The sequence below is a fragment of the Emys orbicularis genome, chromosome 8, assembly GCF_028017835.1.
Source record: "Emys orbicularis isolate rEmyOrb1 chromosome 8, rEmyOrb1.hap1, whole genome shotgun sequence".
NCBI lineage: Eukaryota > Metazoa > Chordata > Testudines > Emydidae > Emys > Emys orbicularis.
In genome coordinates this window covers 61,291,074-61,316,470 of record NC_088690.1, presented here as the reverse complement: position 1 = coordinate 61,316,470, position 25,397 = coordinate 61,291,074, and the positions used below count along the sequence as shown (strand labels likewise).

The following is a 25,397-nucleotide window of genomic DNA, read 5'->3' as shown; positions in this document are numbered from 1 at the left end:
TTCAGCCAATTGCTCAGACAAACAAGTGGACTTGTAGGCTCTAAAGTTTTACATTGTTTTGTTTTTGAATGCAGTTTTTTTGTACATAAAATTCTACATTTGTAAGTTCAACTTTCATGATAAAGAGATTGCACTACAGTACTTATATTCATCATCATGTTCCTATTACGCCTCTGGCGTTTAGGGCAGAAACAAAGTTCCTCCACTCCTGTCTGTTTCTGGCAAGTCTTTCAATGGTTCCCCAGCTGTGCCGCAGGTTTTTCAGCTCAGCTTCCACAGCTCTTTGCCATGTTGTTTTCAGGCAGCCCCGTTTTCGCTTGCCTTCAGGTGTCCATCTTATTGCTACTCTGGTGATGGAATCAGTTTCCATCCAAAGCACATGACCAATCCATCTCCAACACCTCCTGGCAATGATGGTGCTCAGATCCTCTTGGCTGCACTGTGTCAATGAATCTTGGTTTGAGATTATTCTGGGCCAAAAGATAGAGGATTTTTCTGAGGCAGGTTGTATGGAATGAAGACAGTTTAGACATGTCATACTTTCTCATTCCCCAGCATTCTGCACTATAAAGTAGTGTTGAAAGTACACAGCTCTGAAATCTTGAGTTTGGTTTTGGTGTTGTATTTTGATGCTTTCCAGACTGTATTTAAGCTCCTGAAGGTGTTCCTGGCTTTATTGATTTTGTTCTGACTGACGGTACTGCCCAAGTATGTGAATGTTTCTACATTGGTGAGAACATAATCCTCTATCCGTACTGGTGATGGTGAGGAAATATTAAAGGTCACGATATCTGTCTTAGTGCGGTTGATTTTCAGTCTAATTTGCTGGCTGAATGCATTGAGTTGAGTTGTTTTTTTCTTGTATATGGTGTTGGGTATGTGATAGGGGAGCGACATCTGCGAAGTCCAAGTCTTCAAGGGATGAAAAGAGTGTCCATTTAATGTCTCTTGGCATGTCTTCTGTTGTACGCCACATTACCCAGTCGATGGCAATGTTGAAGAGGATTGCAGACGTGACACACCCCTGATATATTCCTGTTTTGACTTCAAACTGAGCTCACTGTGATCAACACTGCATGTAAAGTTGAAATAGAAGCTTTTGATGACGTTGATTATACAGAAAGGAATTCCATATGCCCGCAAAATGGGCCATAGGCTGGTCCTGTGAATGCTATCAAAAGCCTTCTCAAAGTCTATGAAATTTATGTAGAGTTGCCATTGCCATTCTAAGCACTGTTCTATAATGTTTCAGAGAGTGAAGATCTGGTCTGTGCATCTTCGCCCTTTCCAAAAACCAGCTTGCTCTTTTCTAAGAACACTATCAACTGCCTCTGATATACACGGGACTATGATCTTACACAATACTTTGCTTGGCACAGATAAAAGTGATACACCACACCAGTTATTACAATCACTGAGAGTTCTTTTCTTTGGTATCTTCACTATAACCCCATTGGTCCACCCATCTGGCACTTTTTCCCTTTCCCAGACTGATAAATAGAGGGGCCAGGATAGATGCTGCTAATTTAGGATTTATCTTGAATAATTCTGCATTCAAATTTTTAATAAATATATATATATATATATATATATATATGGGTATCTACTATTTCTTTTGTTTTTTACAGTGTAGATATTTGTAATCAAAAATAAATATAAAGTGAGCACTGTATACTTTGTATTCTGTGTTGTAATTGAAATCAATATATTTGAAAATGTAGAAAACACCCAAAAATATTTAAATAAATGGTATTCTATTAACAACAGTGTGGTTAATCGTGCAATTAATCATGCTTAATTTTTTTAATCTCTTGACAGCCCTAGGGGGAAAAAAAACAAAGGATAGCTAACTACTGAAACAGGTTACCAAGGTAGGCTGCACAATCCCTGCCATTGTAGGTTTTTAAGAAAAGGTTAGACAGATACTGTTGGTCAGGGATAGTCTAAATATATTTGCTGTTGCCCCAGTGCAGGGAGCTGAACTAAGTGACCTCTCCAAGTCTGTTCCAGCCCTACATTTCCATGATTATCTTTGCAGTTCAGTGGTTAGGGCACTAGCCTGGGACTCAGGAGATCTATTTCCACAGTATCACTATAGACTTCCTGGGTGATGTCAGGTAAGCCGACTAAATCTGTTACTCAGTTCTCCATCTGTAAATTAGCACTTCCCTGTCTCACAAGGGTGCTATAAGTATACAGTAGAGCCTCAGAATTACGAATACCAGAGTTACGAACTGATCGGTCAACCACACACCTCATTTGGAACCGGAAGTACACAATCAGGCAGGAGAGACCAAAAAAAGTAAAAATACCTTATAGTACAGTGCTATGTTAAACTACTAAAAAATAATGGGAAAGTTGTAAAAAAAGATTTGCCAAGGTAAGGAAACTGCTTCTGTGCTTGTTTCATTTAAATTAAGATGGTTAAAAGCAGCGTTTTTCTTCTGCATAATAAAGTTTCAAACTATATTAAGTCAACGTTCAGTTAACTTTTGAAAGAACAACCATAACATTTTGTTAAGAGCTACAAACTTTTCAGAATTACAAACAACCTCCATTCCCAAGGTGTTCATAACTCTGAGGTTCTACTGTAAATACATTAAAGATTGCGAGGCACCAAGACTCTATGGCAATGGAATCCATATAAGTATGAGGATAGAGAAATTTCTAGCTAATTGGGAAATCTGATCAACTGTTGAAAAGTTATCTTCTGCTCACAGTCCCATAATTACTCTTTCAATAGTATGGTATCATTTTGAATTTTGATTTTAACCAAAACCTCCCCCATGCTAGGCAAAGTTTAGGCTTAGTGAAGCTGCAACGCACCATTAACCCTTTACTGTGACTATTATTGCTACACCCACCAGTGACTGTTAACACAACAGCAACACTCAGATTCTTTAGCAAAATTGCTGACAATGACTAGATAGTGGCTTCAATATACAAAAGACATTAGCAGTCACTTTAGAAACAGCTTTTTAAAGTTTTACCAAAATGCATTAATGCAAAGAGGTTAAACAGGCACTCTCCTACAGCCCTCTGCTTCTTTCGTTTTCAACATAGGGATTTAAGATTTCCACTGGTCCCACAAGGGTTTTAATCCAGTGTCTTGACAGATGCTATTTAGAGTAAAATTTACAAAAAGGCAGCAGTCCAGTGTTTATAGGTCAATGACAACCAATGAGTTTACCAAACATTTGGGGGGGGAAAAACCACAGTCATATACAAGTACAAGATTATGGCATTGCAACTGAAAAGAGCTCAGTGCTCTCAGTCGGCAATCTCCTCATTGCATCGCGTATTTCACTTGCACCACATTTCTTACCTGGATACAATGCTGGAGCCATTATAGAGATCGCTAGCATAAGACAGTGTTGCCAAAGGTCGGACGGAATTGTAGCGAGTGAACTTGGATAGGCACTCCTGAAATTCATCCAGCTGGCTTGTGGTTCTGCTGTCGTCTAGACAAAGGTAGCAGAATTGTTGATGATGGAAAAGAAAGAATGAGAGGGAGGTAAATAAAGTTTAACAGTAAACAAAAAATCCTAAGGCTTAAGTAGTCACATGACATTTCCTAGGCAAGGCATCTGGGGATGAACACTTGTCAACAAACTAACTGACTTTTCACTTCAGCACACACCTCTGAATACTAGTTCACTTTAGTGGAAAATAAGTCTTTATAATACCATGTTAGGAGAGACTACAGTAAAAGCTTTGTTATCTGGCACATTGGGGAAATGGGGGGTGCTGGTAAGTGAAAAATTCCGGTTAACTAAGAGAGAGAGAGAGAGAGAGAGAGAGAGTTTGGATGCGGGAGGGGGCCTGGGGCAGGGGACTGGGGTGCAGAGAGGTTTTGGGATGCCAGATCCAGGGGGCACTCACCTCAGGCAGCTCTACACGTTGCTTCCTCCTGCAGGCGCCGTCCTCGCAGCTCCCAATGGGAGCCACAGAGCGGCACTTGGGGTGGGGCGGAGGTGAGCGCCACCCATATCTGGTACGCCGAAACCCCTTCTGTGCCCCAACCCCCTGCCCCAAGCCCCCTCCCACATCCAAACTTCCTCCCAGAGCCTGCACCCCGCACCCCCTCCTGCACGCCAAACTCCTCATGGCCGTTCCTCCACCTAGGAGCAGCAGGGACATGTTGCCACTTCCAGGCAGCCACATGGAGCCAGGTAGGGAGCCTGCCGGCCCCACACCGATCGGATTATAAACCGGACTTTCTATGAAGATTAGAAATGCTGGTTTATAGAGCTTTCCAGTTGGTACAGGGCCTGATAACACCGCTTTTACTGTATTATACTACTTCTATCAAGAACCATGAACATGCCTTCCCTTGTGTAAAAGTCCACCAATTTTACATAAAGGCAGAGGTCCTGGGCGATGAGGATTACCATTATTTAAAACAAAAATTGATACAAGTGTAAGCAAACCTATGTACCATCAAGAATATGTATAGTTACAATATGCTATAGAGGTAAACACATTTATCTTCCTCCATCTCCCAATGCAATATGCTCTAAAGAGAGAGTCTATTACACCAAAGAAATGATTATAGAAAATTTTCCCTCTCACTCCAAAAGCAACAGAGCTAATAGAATGGGGAAAAACCCACAAAATAGAGATGCCTGCCTTACAAACTCAGTGCAAAATGATGTCCTTCTGTAGTCAGGGAAAATTAAATCAACTTGAAATACAATGACGAGAAATATTTGGTCAAAAATTGAACGTGGCAACTATAGAAGTTAATAAAATACAGTAAGCAATAAAAAAGACAAAAATCCAAATTCCTCCTGAGTCATAACTTTAATCACTATGAATAGAGGAGTTTAATCATTTTGTTGTTAAGATTTCCCATAGAAGAAAACAACTTTTATTGCGGTGCCACACAGATGAGCTAGCCTTCATAAAATGATCCAGTACCAGAAACTAACAGGCTGAGATTATAGCCTTCAGGTTTGTAATACCCACCAGAATTGGTAAGAATTATACTTTGCCTTCTCAAACAGGCCCAAGAGGAGGAAGCTCACTTTTGCATTGTGCATCAAAGTGATGTACCAACAATTTCAACTGCTGAGTCTAACAACCATCACCACCCTTACACCTATAATGTGGGTCAGCCCAAAGCCATTCACAAACAATCCAGTATGCTGGTACATACCATACACTTCACCCACCACTCAAATATAGTAACTTTCGGGGTGAAGTGCAGCAGCTATTAGTAGTATATACCAACACCATACTTAGAGTTGAGAATAAAAATGTCATGAACCATTAAAAAGTTACAGCTCAGTGGTATAAAGGGAAAGGGTAGCTCACCTTAGCAGAACTTTCTGAATGTTTTGTGGGAGTGAAGAGAGCAAGGACAGCATAATACTGACTCCCCAGGGAAAAGTACTGGAAGGAAAAAAAAAAAAAAAAAAAAAAAAAAACTTTCTGCACTCTCCCAAATTCCTGTCCCTCAAATATCAAGAGAGACCATTTCAATTAGATGTACATCCCAGCTGCATTTTAAAATATAGTCACTAAATAAGAGTGACATTTTAATGTCTATATTAAAAAGGGGAGAAAGCAACAGCGTTAGTAGAGCCCTGCGTGGATACAAAATTTGTATCTGCATCTGATCGGTAAAATGGTCCGCTGACATATAAAGCGGATATCTGCAGGGCTCTAGATACAAAATTCATATCCGCATCCGATCCGTGATCTGCAAAAACGGTCTGTGGATATCCGCAGATTTGCAAGGCTCTAATAGTCAGATGTTTGAAGGTATTGGCTATGTGTCTCTAGTGTCCTTCACAGTTGCTCTTTTCATTCTGATTAAAGTCCCACTTTAAATAAAACAAGGGCCTGAACCAGACTTTTTTTGTGGGGGATTCTACTGGAGGAAGAGGTGGTTTGGGAAGGAGAAAGCAGGTGAACACCAGTGGGTGTCTTCAAAAAGATGTTTTGATGTGTCAGTCAATGGTGGAAGCAAAGAAGGAACTATTCTTCCATTTCCCTCAAATCTAGAGATCATGTACCTCTTTCTTCTCTAATGTATTTTATACCCAGATCTGCAAATTGGGATGCTACTTTTCAAGATGTTTCCCCTGTCAATGTGAAAGGCACATCATAATTAAAGCTATTTCCTCAGCCCCCCACATCTGACTACAGGACAGTCAAAGCTCTTGCACAAAGCTTCTCTATTCATTTTAAATGACAATTCTTACACCACCTCTTTATACTAAAGATGTTTAAATAATCAGCAGCAGAATTTAAACTATATATAAAAAAAAAAAATAGGAACCCCTGGGATCAGAGAACCAGCAAGTTATCTTACTCTGCTGTTCCTTGACATATGGGAAAAAGCACTGCCACATAGACACTTCTACTATCCCAGGTCTCCCCATAAAGAACATTATCACCTCATGCCAGTTCTACAGCTGGCTCAGATACCAGTCATGGCTCTGACCCATGCACTCCATGTCGCCAACTATTTTAATTTCCATAGGGAGTCATGCACCTCACACATCCCTTTGTCACCAGCCAAAATTCACATCAGACTTATCAGACAGCTGAAATTCCCAGGCAGACTCCTGCAGGGCACTAGTTCTGTTTTTTCTTAAACTGGAGCAGCAACAGAAGCTAGCCAGGGTGGATAAAAATCAAAGTTTTTATTTAAATCGGATTTTTTTTAATAAAATGCTTTTTGAGGAAAAAACCTATCTAAAGATGGTTTTAATTGAGATACCTTTGAGCTATAATGTATCTTACCATGGAATAGGGATTATAAATCCTAATTCTATAGTATGAGGCAATATAGTCATGTAATGTTTAAGGAAAGTTTTGTAAATGAGTTCCAATAGTTCATGGATTATGGACCCAATTTTATGGGGTTCCACAGTCTTCTGTATAGATTATTTAGGTTAATCTTTCTATCTACCCAATGGGACTCAGTGTTCAGTCTAGAAGATACCATTAGAGATGCTTAGTTTTGCAGTTCTCAAACAGTGGATTTGTGTCTCCAGGGATAACATACTTGTTAACACCAAAAATGTTTTTAAATAAATAAATTAATATATAGAGGTGAGAAATAGCAGACCTCAACCCTATTGTCCCTCTGCAAATTTGTGTACACAGTCAATCCCTTACCTCTTTCTAAAAGTGCAAAGTTTCAAAAAGTTCATCGAACAGAACATTGTTGGCGGCGGAATAGATCTGGACAAGGAGAAGTCTGGAGATAAGTGTGAGAAGGGAGGGACAGGCAGTAGAAACAAAAGCGAAACTGTTTGAGCAGCATATCCCAGAAGTCTTGAGGTCTTTCTGAGTGCAGCCTTCATTGATTTGAGATCTACCATACCATTCTCTTACTAGGAGGGAAAACCTATAATGGCAGCAGGCCATAAAAGAGACAGTTTGGGAATAATTTAATGAAATTCCTCTACCTGTGGGTAAGACAGGCATGCGTGCAAAATGCAAACAGTGCAACAAAGAAATGCAAGGCCTAGTTGCCCGAATGAAACAACATCATGAGACGTGTTCCTTCTCAGGAGGAAGCTGCGTTGAAGATGATGAAAGGAACATGTCTGAACATGCAAGATCTTCAGGTCTGTGAACTTTTTTATTTCATACTTCTTTCTTAAGGACTGCCTGTCTTCCTTCTGGACTATTCTTGAATTCTCATGTTTGAGCAAAAAATATAATTGTTACTCTATGGTACTATCATTTCAGATGCAGTTGTGATAAAAAATAAATAGCTGAAATAGGCATATCTTCCTTTTACAATTTCACCTTTAAAGTGGTACACCTCTACCCAGATATAACGCTGTCCTCGGGAGCCAAAAAAAAAAATCTTACTGCTTTATAGGTGAAACCGCGTTATATCGAACTTGCTTTGATCCACCGGAGCACGCAGCCCCGCCTCCCCCCCCCCTCCCCCCCAGAGTGCTGCTTTACTGCGTTATATCCGAATTCGTTTTAAATCGGGTCACGTTATATCGGGGTAGAGGTGTACTGAGTATCAGTGAATGCAATGAGTAATACTAAATGAGCAGTATGGTAATAATAATTAAGTAACTGCACTGACTTATTTTAGGGGGGGAGGGATAGCTCAGTGGTTTGAGCATTGGCCTGCTAAACCCAGGATTGTGAGTTCAATCCGGGGCGGTGGGGGGGGGGGCATTTAGAGATCGGGGGGGGGGAGAATTTGTCTGGGGATTGGTCCTGCTTTGAGCAGGGGGTTGGACTAGATGACCTCCTGAGTCCCTTCCAACCCTGATATTCTATGATTCTATTATTTTGTTTAGGAGAATCCATCCTCAACATACAGGATTCTGAAGACTATCTACCTTCAAGATCACCATCATTTTCTATGGTTTCAGAGTTATCTGCCAATGATAGTGTTTCAGTCACATCATGTATGTCACATAGCCACAGTATATCACCTGTAGCAAAAAGAAAAAAAAAAAAAAATTTCCATCATCCAGAAACAGCCATAGATAAGTTTGTGATAAGAACTAGCAGATTACAAAACAAGGTAAAAGTACCCTGAAGCCTATTTCTGTAGCCTTGAACAAAATGCAGGGAAATAGCTGTTTTATTGCTGACGCTGTTGAAATTTGGAAGGAACTGAGTGAGGTCTTAAAAAGAGAAATATGCAACGACAGAGCTAAATTACAAGCTTTATAAAAACGAATGGGACAAGCGCTATCTCCAGCTCATTTTCTTGCAAATATTCTCAATACTCAGTACCAGGGTCAAACCTTAACTGCTGAAGAAGAGGAGTTGGCTATGACATGGACATCCAGCAATCCTCCCTCCATAATGCAAACTATAGAAAGTTTGAAAGTCACACCGGTGAACTGGTGGAAGTCACTTAAGCACTTGGATTCGGAGACTGTTGAAGCGATAATCTCACTTTTAACAGCAGTAGCTTCTTCTGCTTGTGTAGAAAGAATATATTCTTCCTTTGGACTAATTCATTCCAAATTGAGAAATCATTTGGGACCTGAGAAAGCAGGAAAGCTTGTTTTTCTTTTCCAGATTATGAACAAACAGGAAAATGAAGGTGAAGATGACTGCATTAGCTGCAGAAGCCAATATTTTAAGTTTCTCATGTTGACCAGGCTGACATAGTTGATTAAATTTTTGTTTTTAAAAATATATATATATATTTCATGTAACTATTTTTAATAAAAAAACCCTGATTTTAAAAAACTTGAATGTTTAAATTCAAAAATTCATGCGCTTGTTTTGTTAAAATATATGTTTGCTGTTGAAGAAAAAAAATCCAGAATACATGTTGTTGGTTCAGTTAAATAAAACAATTTAAAATGTCTGTCTGGTGATGTTCTCCTCCTAATACAGCATGGCAAGAAAATCCTCCAAATATTAATGATTAACCTGTTGAACTGGATACCTGCTTCAATTACCTTTGGTAAATGAAATAACCAAACAATCATTCATTTTCTGATAAGCTGTAAAACTAATCTGAAAAGTTTTCAAAATAAATCACTTTTAAAATGTATAGTGTGTACCTTCTAAAAATGAAACCTACATCTCTCTGAGTTGTGGAGAATATGTATTAAGGTTATAACAACCAACAAAAATGCACTTTTATGTAGAAATCCATGATTAAATTGAATCTTCCTGACTAGTGATTTAAATCATGATTTAAATCACTAATTTGATTTAAATCAAACCCACCCTGAAGCTAGCATAATGTATCTTCTACTGAGGCAGAAAATAATTTAAACATACTCCAAATTAATGTATAAAGCAAGCTTATTTCTGATCTGCTGCTATGAAAGTTATAGGGATATGTCTTATCCCAAATACATCTAAAATTCCATATATTCAAAGAGCCAACTTCCAAAAACAAAATCAAACAAATAGTGCTACACACAGATCTTGTACTCTGAATGCACTGAAGTGCATGAGTGAAATCTAAAAGAGGGGAAAAGGCTAAACAAATGCCACAGATTTTTCCCTGATTGGGGGGAACTGTGCCCCTTTTATCTTGTAATCCTCCACACAAAGTGTGGCTAATGTTATATTTTAGAACACCTGCAGATGTTCTGTTAATCAGATAAAACATTTGCAGTTTCAATTTCTGAAGAGACTATTTCTCATGTAAGAACTGATGGTACTATTTTCATTGCACAACGGGTGAAGAAATATTGTAATTTATCATACACTTATACCTCCCGGATACAATGTATCTATTACTCCTGGGAGAATTCTGCACCAAAAAAAAAAATTCTGCAAAATTCTGCATATTGTCCAAAATTCTGCATAGTGTCAAAACAACACTATATAATCACGCCAGTTTCAATTATTTTGGTAATTTATTTCAAAATACCCGTCAGCAACTATAACTGTAACACAAATGACAAAAAAAATTCCCCCCGAAGTAGAGAATTAAAGAAACCTCTAGGACAACAAAGTTCCTGTTTTTCTGACCACCCCCCAGAGGCCAGCCACTCCCCACTCTGGCCCAGACACTCGCTCCCATACCCCACCCCCCCAGAGTCTAGCCACTGGGCGATTCTCCCCCCGCCCCCACCACCAGACACTCACACCCCCTACCCCTCTAGAGTCCAGGGATCCAGAGAGAAACAGCCTGATGCTGGGTCCAAGATTGTATGGTGTTTCCTGCATGCCGCCTCCTTCTTTCAGGGCATGACAGGAACTGCAGCTGCCAGGAACCCTCCATCTCCTCCTCCCCCTGGCAGTATCTTCTATTTCCGAGCTGGGGAACTGGGCTCTGCCGGGTTCAGTGGCCCCTACTGGCAGCCAGCAGCTCTGCCGTGCTAATTCTGCATTGCGCAAAATTCTCCCAAGAGTAATCTATATACCAGAGTTTCTTACAATTTGTGTGGATTACTACAGCCTGCAGAACACTTGCTGAAGGTCTGTGAAATGCTGTCTGCTCACAAGCTACAAGCTCCTCCTCTTTTTCCAGCTGCTAAATTTTAATTTCAATGCACTAGAGACTTAGGTAATAATTACTTTTCTATGGAAGCAACTGTTCTTCTTACCAAAAAGATATTATGCAGTTGTGAATGACAGGAGATGTTTCCCAAGCAAATGTGAATAAAAGGGTTTCCGTTGCCACAGGACAATTTGTATTTAAAACGTTGTCCACACTATGAACAAGTTTGAGACCCTCAACACATGTGCACGCGCACACACACCGCCTCTGCAAATAATTTGAACATCAACACTTCACGGCATTTTGCCCCATGATCTGGGCTGCCCATAAGGTATCCTGTGTAATAAAACAAACAGACTTTTTACAGAGAGAGTAAAATCCAAGGCTTCTTTCCATTCAAAAAGAGTGTTGTTAAATCTAGAGAATACACTCAAGAAACATGGCGTTGAAACATTCTTCAAAGCTCATATCTAGTGCCATTTGTGTTTTAAGTACAGGAGAACATACCAAGTTATCTTCCTACTTCCTTCAATAGCCTTTGAGTTGTAATCAACACATGCCCGTTTGAGTGAAAAGGCTCCTCACAATGGTATCTCAAACCCTTTTTATGCCTCAGTACATTTTTTAAAGGATGTACTAGGTACAGAGAAAAGTCCTATTGTTCTTTAGGAGGATTGTTGTGTGTGTCTTTCATGCACTGCCTTTGTAAATATACCCCTTTGTGCCTCTTCTAAAATGCCAAGAACATATTTCTTTGATTTAAAAAGCCAACCCAAGACTGGACAAGAGATGAGGTTCTGCCAGTCAGCTCAGGTGTATGTGCATACAGAAATTGGAGGGGAGAAGTGAGATGTGCTCTCTCAAAAGCAAGTCAATTTCTGTGATCCAAGTACTTAAGACAGGCAACTGGAAGCACCTCAGAAATTCAATTCCAAATTCATTAATGCAAAAGAAACATACCTGATACACGAGTCATCCTGGTGGAAAAATAGCACTGCTCCAAGTCCTCAAAATGAGCTGTAAGCCTCTTCCGCCTTGATGCCAACGTGCTGTTATACCATGGCTGTTTTTTAGTCTGAGTGGAGAACAAGAAATACTTATTCAGAAAAGAGGCCCAGGCCTGGCTTTACCGATTTTGGTACATTTTACCAAAACGTATAGACATGCCCTTTTATTTTTAAGAGGTTATGAATCTGGAAAAAGACCAAAGGCCTCGTTTCTACATGTATCTGCCTCTTATGGATCTCTCGTCACATCTGATTATTTTACTGACAAGAAAGTCAGTCACATATCTGTAATTCTTGTTTTCTGAAGGTAGTAATTATAATTGGATAACTCATGGGCTTCAGCTTCAGGCATGAGCTTCAGAAGCCAACAAGCAAACAAAAACAACAAAATCCTTGCGCGGGGGGCGGGGGGGAAGTTGGAGAGGAAGGGTCACAGATCATGTCACTAATGGATCTAGAGGACACAGTATCAACTTCTCCCAACTATCAGCTCCTTTTCAAACAAGAGAAAATGTGCAAAAATCAACACTCAGATGACCAGAAGAGATGGCTGGGCAAAAGGTTTTTTTTAAACTATCTTAGAAGAACAAGAATTATCTAGTAAGTAATTCTATTTTATCTTAAATGACAAGTAGATAGAGAGTCTGGAAGTTGGTCTACTACAGAACAATCAAGTTCATTGCATATGAAGTCTGGAAAACTTCATAAAGGTACCTCCCATACCCCACCAATTAAAAAAACCTGAGGGGAGAGAGGGAGGTCTGAAACTTTAATTAAAAAAAAAAAAAAGTTTATAAACTACCCCCACCACTGAAGGAGTAGGAGACAAATAATATCTCTTGCTCCCCTCATATATTTGTATTACTGCTAAAAAAACAAACCAAAACAAGAAATTTCTCTGCTATACGAGTTACATTCTCTTTACTTGATCTTATAAAAGATAAGCTTACATCTAAAAACTTCACCCCATTATATCCGGACACACAAAAAAAGATCAGATATAAAAACTCAAACATACATGGGCAGGAGCAGTCTTCTGTGTTTGTACAGGGACTAGCACCACGGGGTCCTGGTCCATGACTGTGGCTCCTAGGCTCTACAACAATCCCTACTGAGTCATTAGCAGTTGCACTGGTGGTGCACAAAAAGGTTTATCACACGATAATACACAAGCCAAGGCCTGGTCTACAGTACGAGTTTAGGTCAAATTTAGCAGCGTTAAACCGAATTAACCCTGCACCCGTCCACACAACGAAGCCATTTTTGTCGACATAAAGGGCTCTTCAAATCGATTTCTGTACTCCTCCCCGATGAGGGGAGTAGTGCCAAAATCGACATCGCCTGTTCGAATTAGGGTTAGTGTGGCCGCAATTCGACGGTATTGGCCTCCGGGACCTATCCCACAGTGCACCATTGTGACCGCTCTGGACAGCAATCTGAACTCGGATTCACTGGCCAGGTAGACAGGAAAAGCCCCGCGAACTTTTGAATTTCATTTCCTGTTTGCCCAGCGTGGAGAGCACAGGTGACCATGCAGTCCAAGAATCGAAAAAGAGCACCAGCATGGACCGTACGGGAGGTACTGGATCTGATCGCTATATGGGGAGAGGATTCCATGCTAGCAGAACTATGTTCCAAAAGACGAAATGCCAAAACATTTGAAAAAAATCTCCAAGGGCATGATGGAGAGAGGCCACAATAGGGACTCTCATCAGTGCCGTGTGAAAGTTAAGGAGCTCAGACAAGCCTACCAGAAAACCAAAGAAGCAAACGGAAGGTCCGGGGCAGGGCTGCAGACATGCCGCTTCTATGCTGAGCTGCATGCAATTCTAGGGGGGGGCCACCACCACTACACCACCTCTGACCGTGGAATCCGAGGAGGGGGTAATCTCAGCCATGCCTGAGGATTCTGCAGACGGGGAAGATGAGGAGGACGACGACGACCTTGCGGAGAGCACACAGCACTCTGTTCTCGCCAAAAGCCAGGGTCTTTTTCTCAGCCTGAATGAAGTACCCTCCCAAGGCGTTATACCAGACCTTGAAGCCATGGAAGGGACCTCTGGTGAGTGTACCTTTGTAAATATAAAACATGGTTTAAAAGCAAGCGGTTTTTAATGATTAATTTGCCGAGGACTTGGGATGCATTCTCGGCCAGTACAGCTACTGGAAAAGTCTGTTAACGTGTCTGGGGATGGAGCGGAAATACTCCAGGGATATCTCCATGAAGCTCTCCTGGAGGTACTCCAAAAGCCTTTGCAGAAGGTTTCTGGGCAAGGCAGCCATATTCCGTCCTCCATGGTAGGACACTTGACCATGCCATGCTAGTAGCAAGTAATCTGGTATCATTGCATGACAAAGCCTGGCAGCGTATGGTCCCGGTGTTTGCTGGCATTCAAGCAACATCTGTTCTTTATCTCACTGCGTTATCCTCAGGAGAGTGATATCGTTCATGGTAACCTGGTTGAAATATGGGAATTTAATTTGGTGGCCGTTCCTACTGGGCTGTTTGCCTGTGGCTGAAAAGAAATCCTTCCCTGCAGTTAGCCAAGCGGGGGGGGTTTTTGGTTTCTGTAGGGATCTTCCCTGATACCAGCCACGCGGTGGGGCAGGGATAAAGCAATCATCCCAGAGAATTGGATGTGTGTGTGTGTGGGGGGGGGGAATAGTTTGGTTTCTGCTGCTGCACGTTAACAGGAAAACCGCAGCACTCAACAGGCTTTGCTTAGTATGTGGGAAAGGAGGGCGCTGCTTTTAGGAAGGTTGCAGAAGCCGAAAGACAATGGCTTACCATGGCTGCATGCAAGCCGAATTCTGTTGCCCAGACCTGCATCTGTGATCTCTAACACCAAAGCCGCAGGCATTCAATATTAAGATGCAAAATGCGACCTTGTACCAAAATCACATGTGCTATGTAATGTGATCCCATTGCAGCAAAGTACTTAAGATTTTAAGAGCTTCTCAACTGTGAGGGCTGCTCTCATCTTGGTATTCTGGCGCTTCAAGGCAGGGGAAAGCAAGTCACAAAGTTCCATGAAAGTGCCCTTACGCATGCGAAAGTTTCGCAGCCACTGGGAATCGTCCCACACCTGCAACACGATGCGGTCCCACCACTCTGTGCTTGTTTCCCGGGCCCAAAATCGGTGTTCCACGGCTATAACCTGTCCCATTAACAGCATGATCTCCAAAGCGCTGGGGCCCGCGGTTTGAGAGAATTCTGTGTCCATGTCCATGTCCTCATCACTCTCGTCGCCGCACTGCAGTCGCAGCCTCCTCCTCACCTGGTTTTTCAGGTTCTGGTTCAGCATGAACTGCACGATAATGCGCAAGGTGTTAACAATGTTCATGACTGCTGTCTTGAGCTGAGCGGGCTCCATGCTTGCCGTGGTATGGCGTCTGCACAGTTCACCCAGGAGAAAGGGCGCGAAATGGTTGTCTGCCGTTGCTTTCACGGAGGGAGGGGTGAGTCTGTACCCAGAACCACCAGCGACAATGTTTTTTGCCCCATCAGGCATTGGGATCTCAACCCAGAATTCCGATGGGTGGGGGAGACTGTGGGAACTATGGAATAGCTACTGTGATACAGGAGGGCCAGGGAGCAGTGGGAAGTGGTAGAAGGGAAGTATATAAACCCTAGGTTAATTAAGGCGTGGTTCCCTGTAGACTAGGGAGGGTTGCTACAGGTTAATTGGAGCACCTGTAATCAATTAAGGCCCTGTTAGAAACCTAATAAAACCCCCTGCTTCAGGCAGGCAGGGGGAAGGAGGAAGGAGAGAGGACTGGACCTTGGAGGTGTGCTGTTAGACTTGGAGGAACAGAAAACCAGAGTAAGGGAGACCCTGCCCCAGCAGGGGAGGGACATTCCCTCCCCCAGCGTTTAAGGGACTGAAGGTACCCCACTCAAGGGAGAAGAGGGTAAGAACCTGCAGGGGTTGAGAGAGGCTGGGACTCAGAGTGAGGAGCAAACCCAGACCCGTCCCCCGCTTCCCTCCTTTAACCACCTTCCTGGGCCACTAGTGGGGCCCTCGGTGCCCCAAGAGCAGGGGTAAGGGGTGGTATTTTAGCCCCCCCCCACCAAGAAAAGCGCAGGACCCACCACACTATATCGACCATCTTGTCACACGTCATGTCAGGGGTGGGATCTCTGCGCCGTGAACATAATCCAGAGTGGGTCACAACCACCCTGCCTCAAGATGGAGGATCTGGTCAAAGCACTGGTGCAAGCCACTGCCGCCCAGCAGGAGGCTACCCGGGTTCAGGCAGCTGCCCAACAGGAGGCCATGCGGCTGCAGCAAGAGACCAATCACCTGCTGATGACCCAGGCCACCCAAGATCGGGCCATGCTGCAGGAACTAGTGAACCAAGTGAAGGTCCTTACGGAGCTGAGCCGCGGGTATGATGGGACACGGACCATATGGGCCAGCTACTGTCTGCAGAAAATGACCCGGGAGGATGATGTGGAGGCGTACCTCCTGGCTTTTGAGAGGACAGCTCTGAGGGAGGCCTGGCCCCGAGACCAGTGGTGGTATTTTAGCCCCCCCCCCCCCCCCAAGAAAAGCGCAGGACCCACCATACTATATCAACCATCTTGTCACACTACCCATAGGGCAACGCTCCGGAAGTCGACGCTAGCCTCGGTACATGGATGTACACTGCCGAATTAATGTGCTTAGTGTGACTGCATGCACTCGACTTTATACAATCGGTTGCCCAAAATCAAATTCTGTAAATTCTGAGTAATCCCATAGTGTAGACATACCCCCAAGTGTGAAATCCTGGCTCCACTGAACTCAATGAGAGCACTGCCACTCGCTTCAAAGGTGCCAGGATTTCAGCCTAAGAATTTAACACATCCAACATGCTCCTTGCTTGCATAATTAGCAGTTTACTCTCAGTTCAGAAACAACAACAAGTAACTCTCACATTACAACCAGCAAGAAGCCAACAAGGATGTATTTAAGTTGAAATGAAAGGAATACACTTTATGAAGAGTACACTGTATGAACAAATAACCTGGAACAAAATAAATGAACAAAAACAATGAAAACGTCAAGGACTACCCATCATGTAAGACTGTATATTGACTGGATGAACCATAAGTTCACAACTTCCATTTCATGCTGATTGCACATATCTCGTAGGTACTCATTTTATACTGACAGCAATTCAGCTTTATGCCAAATGCACCTGACATTAAGCACCTCTACTTCACTGTAGTTTTGACAATGAACTACACAACAACTTTACAAACATTGAACGGGACATGCTAATACCATCTTTATGTTAATTACATGAACCAGGCTGCAACTGCTTTAGCCTCAGCAAATTGTGCCTATCATAGCTGAAGATGACTGCAAACAGCAATGAGCAATCACTTCAATTTCAACTTGACAACTGCCTGGAATAGGATGAGCAATATAACCAGGGCCGGTGCTACCATTTAGGCAAACTAGGCTGTTGCCTAGGGCGCCAAGCTTTGGGGGCGCCAAAAAGCAGTGCCCCCAATTTTTTTTTTTTTTTACAGCGTTGCTACGCCCCCTCCCAGAGTGTGCGGTCGCTGCTCCACTTCTCCTGCCTCCCAGGCTTGCAGCGCCAATCAGTTGTTTGGCGCCGCAAGCCTGGGAAGGGACGAGAATTAGAGCGGGGGCGGCGTGCTCAGGGAGGAGGTGGAGCTGAGGTGAGCTGGGGTGGGGAGCTGCCGCAGGGCGGGGGGGGGGGGGGGGGGGGCGGGCGCGCAAGGTCGAAGTTTCGCCTAGGGCGTGAAACTTCCTTGCACCGGCCCTGAATATAACCTAAACCTAGATCTTCTAGGTGGTTCCAGTCTGTACTGAGATTAAATCAATCACATACTAAGTGCTAATCATATTAACTACAGCTATTACTAGATTTTAAGAGCCAAATTCCACTCCAACAGGTCTCAGACTTGGCAAACTGAGTTATGCTGGGAATCAGTCTGCATTAACCTGTCTTGATCAGCTAAATTCTCAACTGTGCCTACTCTAATGAAGTACTATCAAACTTCTAGGCAAGGAAGTCAGCTCCTTGACTACTCAATCAGTTCCTAAGCAACACTGGAAAGGGGGGGAGGGAGTAAGAGAGGGAGAAACAAGCAAGCAGCTGGCCCAAGAAGGAAAAAAGCAAAATCTTGCTTCTTCCTACCAAGGAAGAAAAGGTTTAGGGGAATGCTCTGAGACCAAAGGTCCAAACACAATGACGAGATGTTGAACTCAACACTTAATGCTGCAGGGGTTCTCAAACTGGGGGTCGGGACCCCTCAAGGGGTCACAAGGTTATTATATGGGTGGGTCGCGAGCTGTCAACCTCCATCCCAAACCCCGCTTTGCCTCCAGCATTTATAATGGTGTTAAATACATAAAAAAGTGTTTTTCATTTATGGGGGGGGTCACACTCAGAGGCTTGCTATGTGAAAGGGGTCACTAGTAAAATAAAAGTTTGAGAGCCACTGACTTAGAACCTGTATTTTTCTCTTTACTTTGGGATCTGATTGAAGAGTGTCACGGCTATACATAGCTTGAGGTTGGACTGGCTAAAGCCCTGCTACGGTTTGTGGGAGCCGTAGAGCAGTGGTTCTCAACCAGAGGTACGTGTACCTCTGGGGGCACACAGAGGTCTTCCATGGGGTACATAAACTCATCTAGATATTTGCCTAGTTTTATAACAGGCTACATAAAAGGCACTAGCAAAGTCAGTGTATGAATTTTTAGTTTGCAAACAATGACGTGTTTATACTGCTCTGTATACTATACACTGAAATGTAAGTACAATATTTCTATTCCAATTGATTTATTTTATAATATGGTAAAAATGAGAAACTAAGCAATTTTTCAGTAATAGTGTCCATGATACTTATGTCTGATTTTGTAAGCAAGTAGTTTTTAAGTGAGGTGAAACTTGGGGTATCCAGGACAAATCAGACTCCAGAAAGGGATACAGGAGTTTGGAAAGGTTGAGAACCACTGCCTTACAGGAAGACTTTTTTCCTCTATAATAAAGCTCGTGCAGGTGTTTTGCATTTTATTTGGCTGCTCACTAAGTTATGAAAACTAAGGAACCATTTAGGATCCTCTAGATGGGGATAGTAGTTTGGAGCACCACACTAGCAAAAATTGTCAGCACCTGGCCTCCCACAGGTCATCCCAAAGTAAGTACCATTAGAAACAACTGTCAATCTAGTGACTGCAGTCCCATGGTATCTCCTATCCACAGGAAATACAGAAAAGCACCGTAATTATTTCAGATACCTGAAGTGTTGAAATGAGTTTTCATATGAAGCCTACTGTATCTAATAAGTATTTTAACCTCTCTTATTACTGAGATAACTATAAGAAGTTAGGGGGGGAAGCCAAACTTTAAAACATTAACCCCACTGGGGATAAACCTCAGCCAAAAGACCAACACACAAGCTCATTTCTATGTAGAAAATGAAAATTATTAGAGGCTACGATAGTTTATCCAAACCACCAGGTCATATGGTAGGCAACTCTCCAAAGGTCCCAAATGCCTTTTTCTTGTAATCCCAGCTTCTGGAATATCAAATCTAGGCTGGAAATAATAAACGAGTTACCCTAGAAGAACATTGGTCAGCAGTGCAATGCTAATTAAGGTGTGAAAAGAGATGGATGGTTCATTCTGACCCAGTGTCTTGCTTCCAGTATTAGCTAATATCTGATTTTAGCATGACTGATCATTAACAAAAAATGCAACTCAGTTTATATTCATATGGACTATTTTCACTGGAGATTTCTTGTGCAAATGAAAATTAAACTAAATGTTTCTTAACATTAATTATTTCTAGATTCCCAATCCAAAAATATATTAAAATTTAATTAACAATCTGCCCTAGGGAGAGCAGACTTCAATATATATGATTTTCGTGCTAATAGGTTGTTATCCAGAGTGACAGGAAAACCTAGCTTGGGTTGGGGGTAGAAGGAGGGGGTGGTAGAATTATACTGTTCCTTTCTATTTCAAAGAAGAAATTAAAGTATTAAAACAAGTAGCGTCCATGGACAGCAACAAATAAAAAACATGCCAGATTAGAGTTTGGAACATAAACTCTCCATCCGTATTTATACTTCCTTTAAAACCAGATAGACAAAAGGTATTTATACAGAGCCAATCACCTTGGTATCTAGCTACCAATAACACAGCCATAAAACATCTCAGAAAAAGAGAACCTCCTCTATCCATTTACTAACTGCCAACTGATTTTACCACAAAATATGCTACAGAAACACCGTCTCAGGATTCTTATTACAATGTATTTACTCTAAGTTTTGTATCCATAGCTAGCTCTAAAACTTAAGTTTCAAAAGCATTTTACCTGTACATTCCATCGCCATGTGAACCCTGCTACTGTGCACTAAAAGTTACACAGAGAACTCTTACATACTGTACAGTTTCCAGCAAGGAGGAATGAGGCTTCAAACTGATTCCCCTATCTAATACAGTCACAAGAAAAATCAACTTTGGAAATTAAGTCAGGTACCTAAAACTTATGGTACCATTTCTCTCTGCAGACAGCATGTACCTGAATATGACCTGATTCATGAGCATATGCAATTATTCCTAAAGTTTAGTGTCTGCCACAGATAACTAGGTGACTATTTAAGGATTCAGATTTATAAGAGCCAGTTTGGCCAATGTCCTGGAGATTGCAAACAATCTCTGGCCTTTGTCCCTCCCTCCAGACATATGTATTATCTTACCTGAGAACTGCCACTGAATCCTGGAGGCTGGCTGTACTCCGTGGAATCGATAATATTACTGTAAAACCAAGAGAAACAGAACCTGCTTAAAATCAATCACTATGCACTCATCCTTTATCATTTTCAACCTACTTACTTTTCCTATTACATCTAACAGCAAGATTGTGTTTGAAATTCATTTTGTAGCCATGAAACATAAGCCTTTTTAAATATACAGAATGAGAGATTGGCTTAGAGAAGAATGTGGATGTGTCTTATGTCTACAAGAAATTCTAAATTACTGTTAAACACACTTCTATTCAAGTACAGTCAAGTGTGATAGCGTTAAACAAAATTTCAGGACAGACATGTCTTGTATTTAAAGCATGCAGTGTAAAGCACACCTTCTACACACTGCTATTACAAAATTATTGTGTAGGTACCCCTTCCTTCCTAAAGGGAGTTATTGGTATTTCATGGGGTCCAAGATAGTAATGTGAAGGGAACAGTCAAAAAGCTAGTTTGGAAAAATATTACTGTCCCAGCCACCTTAATATTATAGAGATGATCTCTGGAAGTGTCATACCTGCCTCTCTCCCCCTTCCCCCTCCCCCCCCAAAAAAAACCCACAAAAAAACCCTGGTACTTGAGTTGTGAAGGACAGCTCTCTAATTTGATGTTCAGATCCAGAATTACAGCTCAGAAACATTCCTACGGCATGCTATTTTCCAGTTTTGCGTACTTTTAATTTTGAGATAAGATACAGAGTTCGCCTCTTCTGGATTTTTTTCCAGAGGCTAGGAAATGAACAAACCACTTCTCTATAAGAATAGTTATTTATAGTTAGCTCCTATCATGCTGACCACCCGCATGCATTGACTGAAGCCAAGATTTGAAAAACAGCTTGCCTAAAGTGAGGCACCTAACTGTGTGTTTGTGAGCTACAGTTACACGGCCTGAGTACCCAGCAGCTCCCACTGACTTCAGTAGGAGCTACAGACTGCTCAACACTTTTGCAAATCAGGCCCATTATTTAGCCAACTAAAGCATTTAGAACCCTAACTTTAGTCACCAGTGCTTGAAAATCTTGCCCGTAACATTTTATTTCTATATGATAGACAAATCCTTTCCCCACTACCCCTTAATAATCAGCCTTTTATTTGCCTCGAAGTATTTTTAGATTACCACACAAGAACACTATCATGTTAAAATTATTTAGTCAAACTATCTGTGTTACAAGTATCTACTGTAAAAATTTATTTTGAAAGCCTTGCTTTCGCCACTATTCTTGGGTTGTTTACTTTATTTCATGTGGCTTGAAACAGATTATTCAGTTTCACTTTCATTTCCTCAACTACAATGTATGTTAGATAGAAATATTGTTCTCACTGAAGATTATGTTTTAATGTGGGGGGGGGGTTGGAGGAACAGGTAGTTTTTATAAGGTTACTGGAAATATTTTTATTGGTCTTGGTTTTGTAAAAAGTGATTTTACACAGATTTATGTTTAGGTTATGGTTGCCAGCGCTGATCAGCAACACTGAAGTGCATAATGGGACTACCGACATAGCATTAAGCGCATTTCCATGAGCCGTAAATCTAGAAAGCCAAAATACTTGTAATTGGGCTTTAATACTTCACTCCAATATTAGTTTTAAAAATCTACTGGAAGCAAATCTGAGTTGAAGAGAATGTTAAAACTTTTTAAACACATCTGTAGTTAACTTTTAAGTGAACTCCAACTGCTGATGTCTTAACACTTGCACAGTCAAAATAGAAAAGCTACAAGCAAAAAACAAAAACATCTTCTAGGAAAAGAATTATTTTCTACTAGATCTTTGTGGAGGAAAAAAAGTAATAATGCTGCTTCAAGCATACTCAGGGACAATAAACTTTAATCATGGGGGATGAGGGAGCAGGCAAACTAACAAAATTTATACACCAGTTCCTGCTGGTGATAGCAGGAGAGAGATGTACAGCTGGAAAACAATGGAAAATAAGCTGTTACAAGAGGCAAGTACAGATGCAATTAACAGCAGCCTTAAAGTGTCAAGTCTTATTTTTGCTATAGACGTGCTGGTAACACAATATAATCTGGGTTCCAGAAGTGTAGATATAATTCCACTATCCACAGACAAATTCTAAGCCAGTTTTGTGTAATACCCTTAGCTGAAGCTGACTTGCAGATACTTGAATTGAAAAAGAAAGATTACAAGAATCTTAAATTTAAAGTCCTGTTAACAAAGGCTTTTTAATATTTTTGTGATTAAGAAATTCAGCTACATTCATTAATAAATTATAAAAGGCATTATAAAAATCTGGGAACAAAAAAGGGGACAAACATCAACCTGTGGGTGGCAACTGGAGCAAGAAGGAGCAAGTTTTGAGACAAAGAACTGGAGTCAATGAACAAAAAAATACTGCTTAAACAAAGTGAACCTTTGGCAACCATGTAATTAATTTTTATTGGGTCTCTTCCCCAGGAACTCATGACAGAATGGTTAGATTTTCTATTACTGCCTCAGAAACTAGAGATATATTCCCCTGAGGTCATTCACCAACCAAAAGGCACACCAGGGTGGCTAGGGTTTTTTTGTTTGTTTTATTTGGGGGAGGGTGAAGAGAAACTTTTTGAGAAGTATTAGTTTTTAATCCTCCTCATAATTGTTTGTATTTCCCTAATACACAAAACTAGAAAACCTTAATCCTGTAAAAAAGTACTGTACTATTACCCCACAATGTTTCATCACATCTTGCAGAAGTGCATTCAAAAAAAGCTTTGATTTCTTTTAAGAAGCATTAGTTACACATACTGAATACAAATTCAGCAAAGTTACAACAGTGAGGTTTCCTCCAGCAGTATTCACCTACAAAAAATATAGGATTATTTTAAAATTCGAGACTGTGGATATAAATGAGATGGAAATAGAAAGCACATAAGCAACTATCACTTTTTTGGCTATGACGACTAAGAGGCAAATGTGGAAAATAGAGAAAAAAGTTGAACTGGTCTTTAAACAGGGTCTGGAGACATTCAAGCGGGAGCGGGAGGGGGGAATGAAAAACCAGAGTATTGGAGTGGACTACTGAATCAGAAGTAAAAGTGGATTAAAGGATAAATCAGACAGGGGCACAAGACTGAAGGCTCTAAATTTCAAGGTGGAATGCTGTAAATCTGAAGGAAAAATAGAACAAAATAAATTAAACGGTATGACAGACAAAAGGAAAAAAGTCTGTTTTCTATCACACATATTTAAAGGTAACTTTATGCTATTTTATAAAATGCATTAGTAATGAATGCTCACCAGATAAGTTATAACAGGACAGAAAGTATGCTAACAAGATATGTACTGGTTTAAACATACCATTTTAATTAACAGCAAAAGTTGAAAATATCCATATAATTTAATAAAGTATTTGAACATGGAAAATTATATATTATAACTAATACATGAAAATATAAATACATTTCATTCTTACTGGTTCACTGTGTCTCTAAAAAAGTGTGTTTTTAAGATGAAGTATTTCAGTTAACAGAACTGGAGGACTCAGCAAATTTTAAAGCTCCCATCAATTATTCTGTAGTACTCTTTCCAAGGAAAGATCTAGGTTGCAGTTTTTGAACTATTCACCACAACATATGTTTAGTGCTGAAAGCCAAATTAATTTCAGAGAGTAGGAGGTTTCTAGAAAATAAACCCAAAGAATTCAAATCTTTGGTCATATGAAACCAGACACAGGACCACTATGTGTCAAGAGATACAGGCTCTAGAAGTCATCCAGCAAGCGAAGCCTCTTAAGAACCTTCACATGCCACTTCTCATTTTAGCAGAGAAACTACAGAACAAGCCCTGATTTTGGCAGAGTCACTGAGGAGTACAGGAAGGGACCTCTCTCAAAAGCTTGGTGAGAGACTACCCCACGTGCATTCCTACTAGTCTCTTCTACCAGGTTCAGTTAATGCCAGACTAAATAATGCTTCATTCAAGTCACACGGTCTGGAGACAGAGCAGCAGTAAATGGATCTTCTTACAAAAGGAATGCTGGGTCACAGCAGTGTAACAGTCACATTTCTAAAACCAAGAAGCCCAATGGGCTTACAAGATACATATTTTGCTATATCAAAGACTAAAGTAAAGCAGTTTTATCAACATAGCTATGAATAATTTGAGTAGTTTTATGACCAAGATCTATAGTGGCCAAAGCACACGTACTCTACACAGACCTGAAAGAATGCCAGAAAAGCCTTGCTAGACTGGCCTACACAGGTTTCAGACAGATTTTTAAAACTGTTTTCAAACAACTTCTTGGGCTAGAAAAAATTATTATTCCAGGTCCCAAATGGTATAAAACAGTGTTTGAAAAATTCACTTGTTAACTTGCTTCATGCGACAGAACTAGACCATCTACTTCTGCAGAACTTACTGTATATACTCGTTCATTAGCCCATTCGTTTATAAGCTGGCCCCCCCAAAATGGATAGGTAAAAATAGCAAAAACTGTATGACCCTTTCATAAGCCGACCTTATATTTCAGGGGCTGGAAAACTTTGGCTTCTGGCCCGTCAAGGTAAGCCGCTGGCAGGTCAGGATGTTTTGTTTACTTGGAGCATCTGCAGGCATGGAGCCCCTCAGCTCCCTGTGGCCGCGGTTCGCCGTTCCCAGCCAATGGGAGCTGAGGGGCTCCATGCCTGCAGACGCTCCAGGTAAACAAAACGACAATGTATTAGATATTCAATTCAATAATTCCATAGAGTTTAAAATCAAATTTTGG

At 41.2% G+C, this 25,397-nt stretch overlaps 1 protein-coding gene across 2 annotated transcripts in view; it reads right to left on the bottom strand.

The window, feature by feature from the left end:
• COP1 (COP1 E3 ubiquitin ligase) overlaps positions 1-25,397 on the bottom strand; it is a 196,561-nt gene that overhangs the window by 134,889 nt on the left and 36,275 nt on the right. For both annotated transcript variants that reach the window (XM_065409149.1, XM_065409150.1), the window contains exons 8-10: positions 20,646-20,703; positions 11,873-11,987; positions 3,326-3,461 (exon numbers count right to left, since the gene is read on the bottom strand). In XM_065409149.1, the coding sequence (XP_065265221.1) occupies positions 3,326-3,461; positions 11,873-11,987; positions 20,646-20,703 (309 nt within the window). The remainder of the gene's footprint in view (positions 1-3,325; positions 3,462-11,872; positions 11,988-20,645; positions 20,704-25,397) is intronic.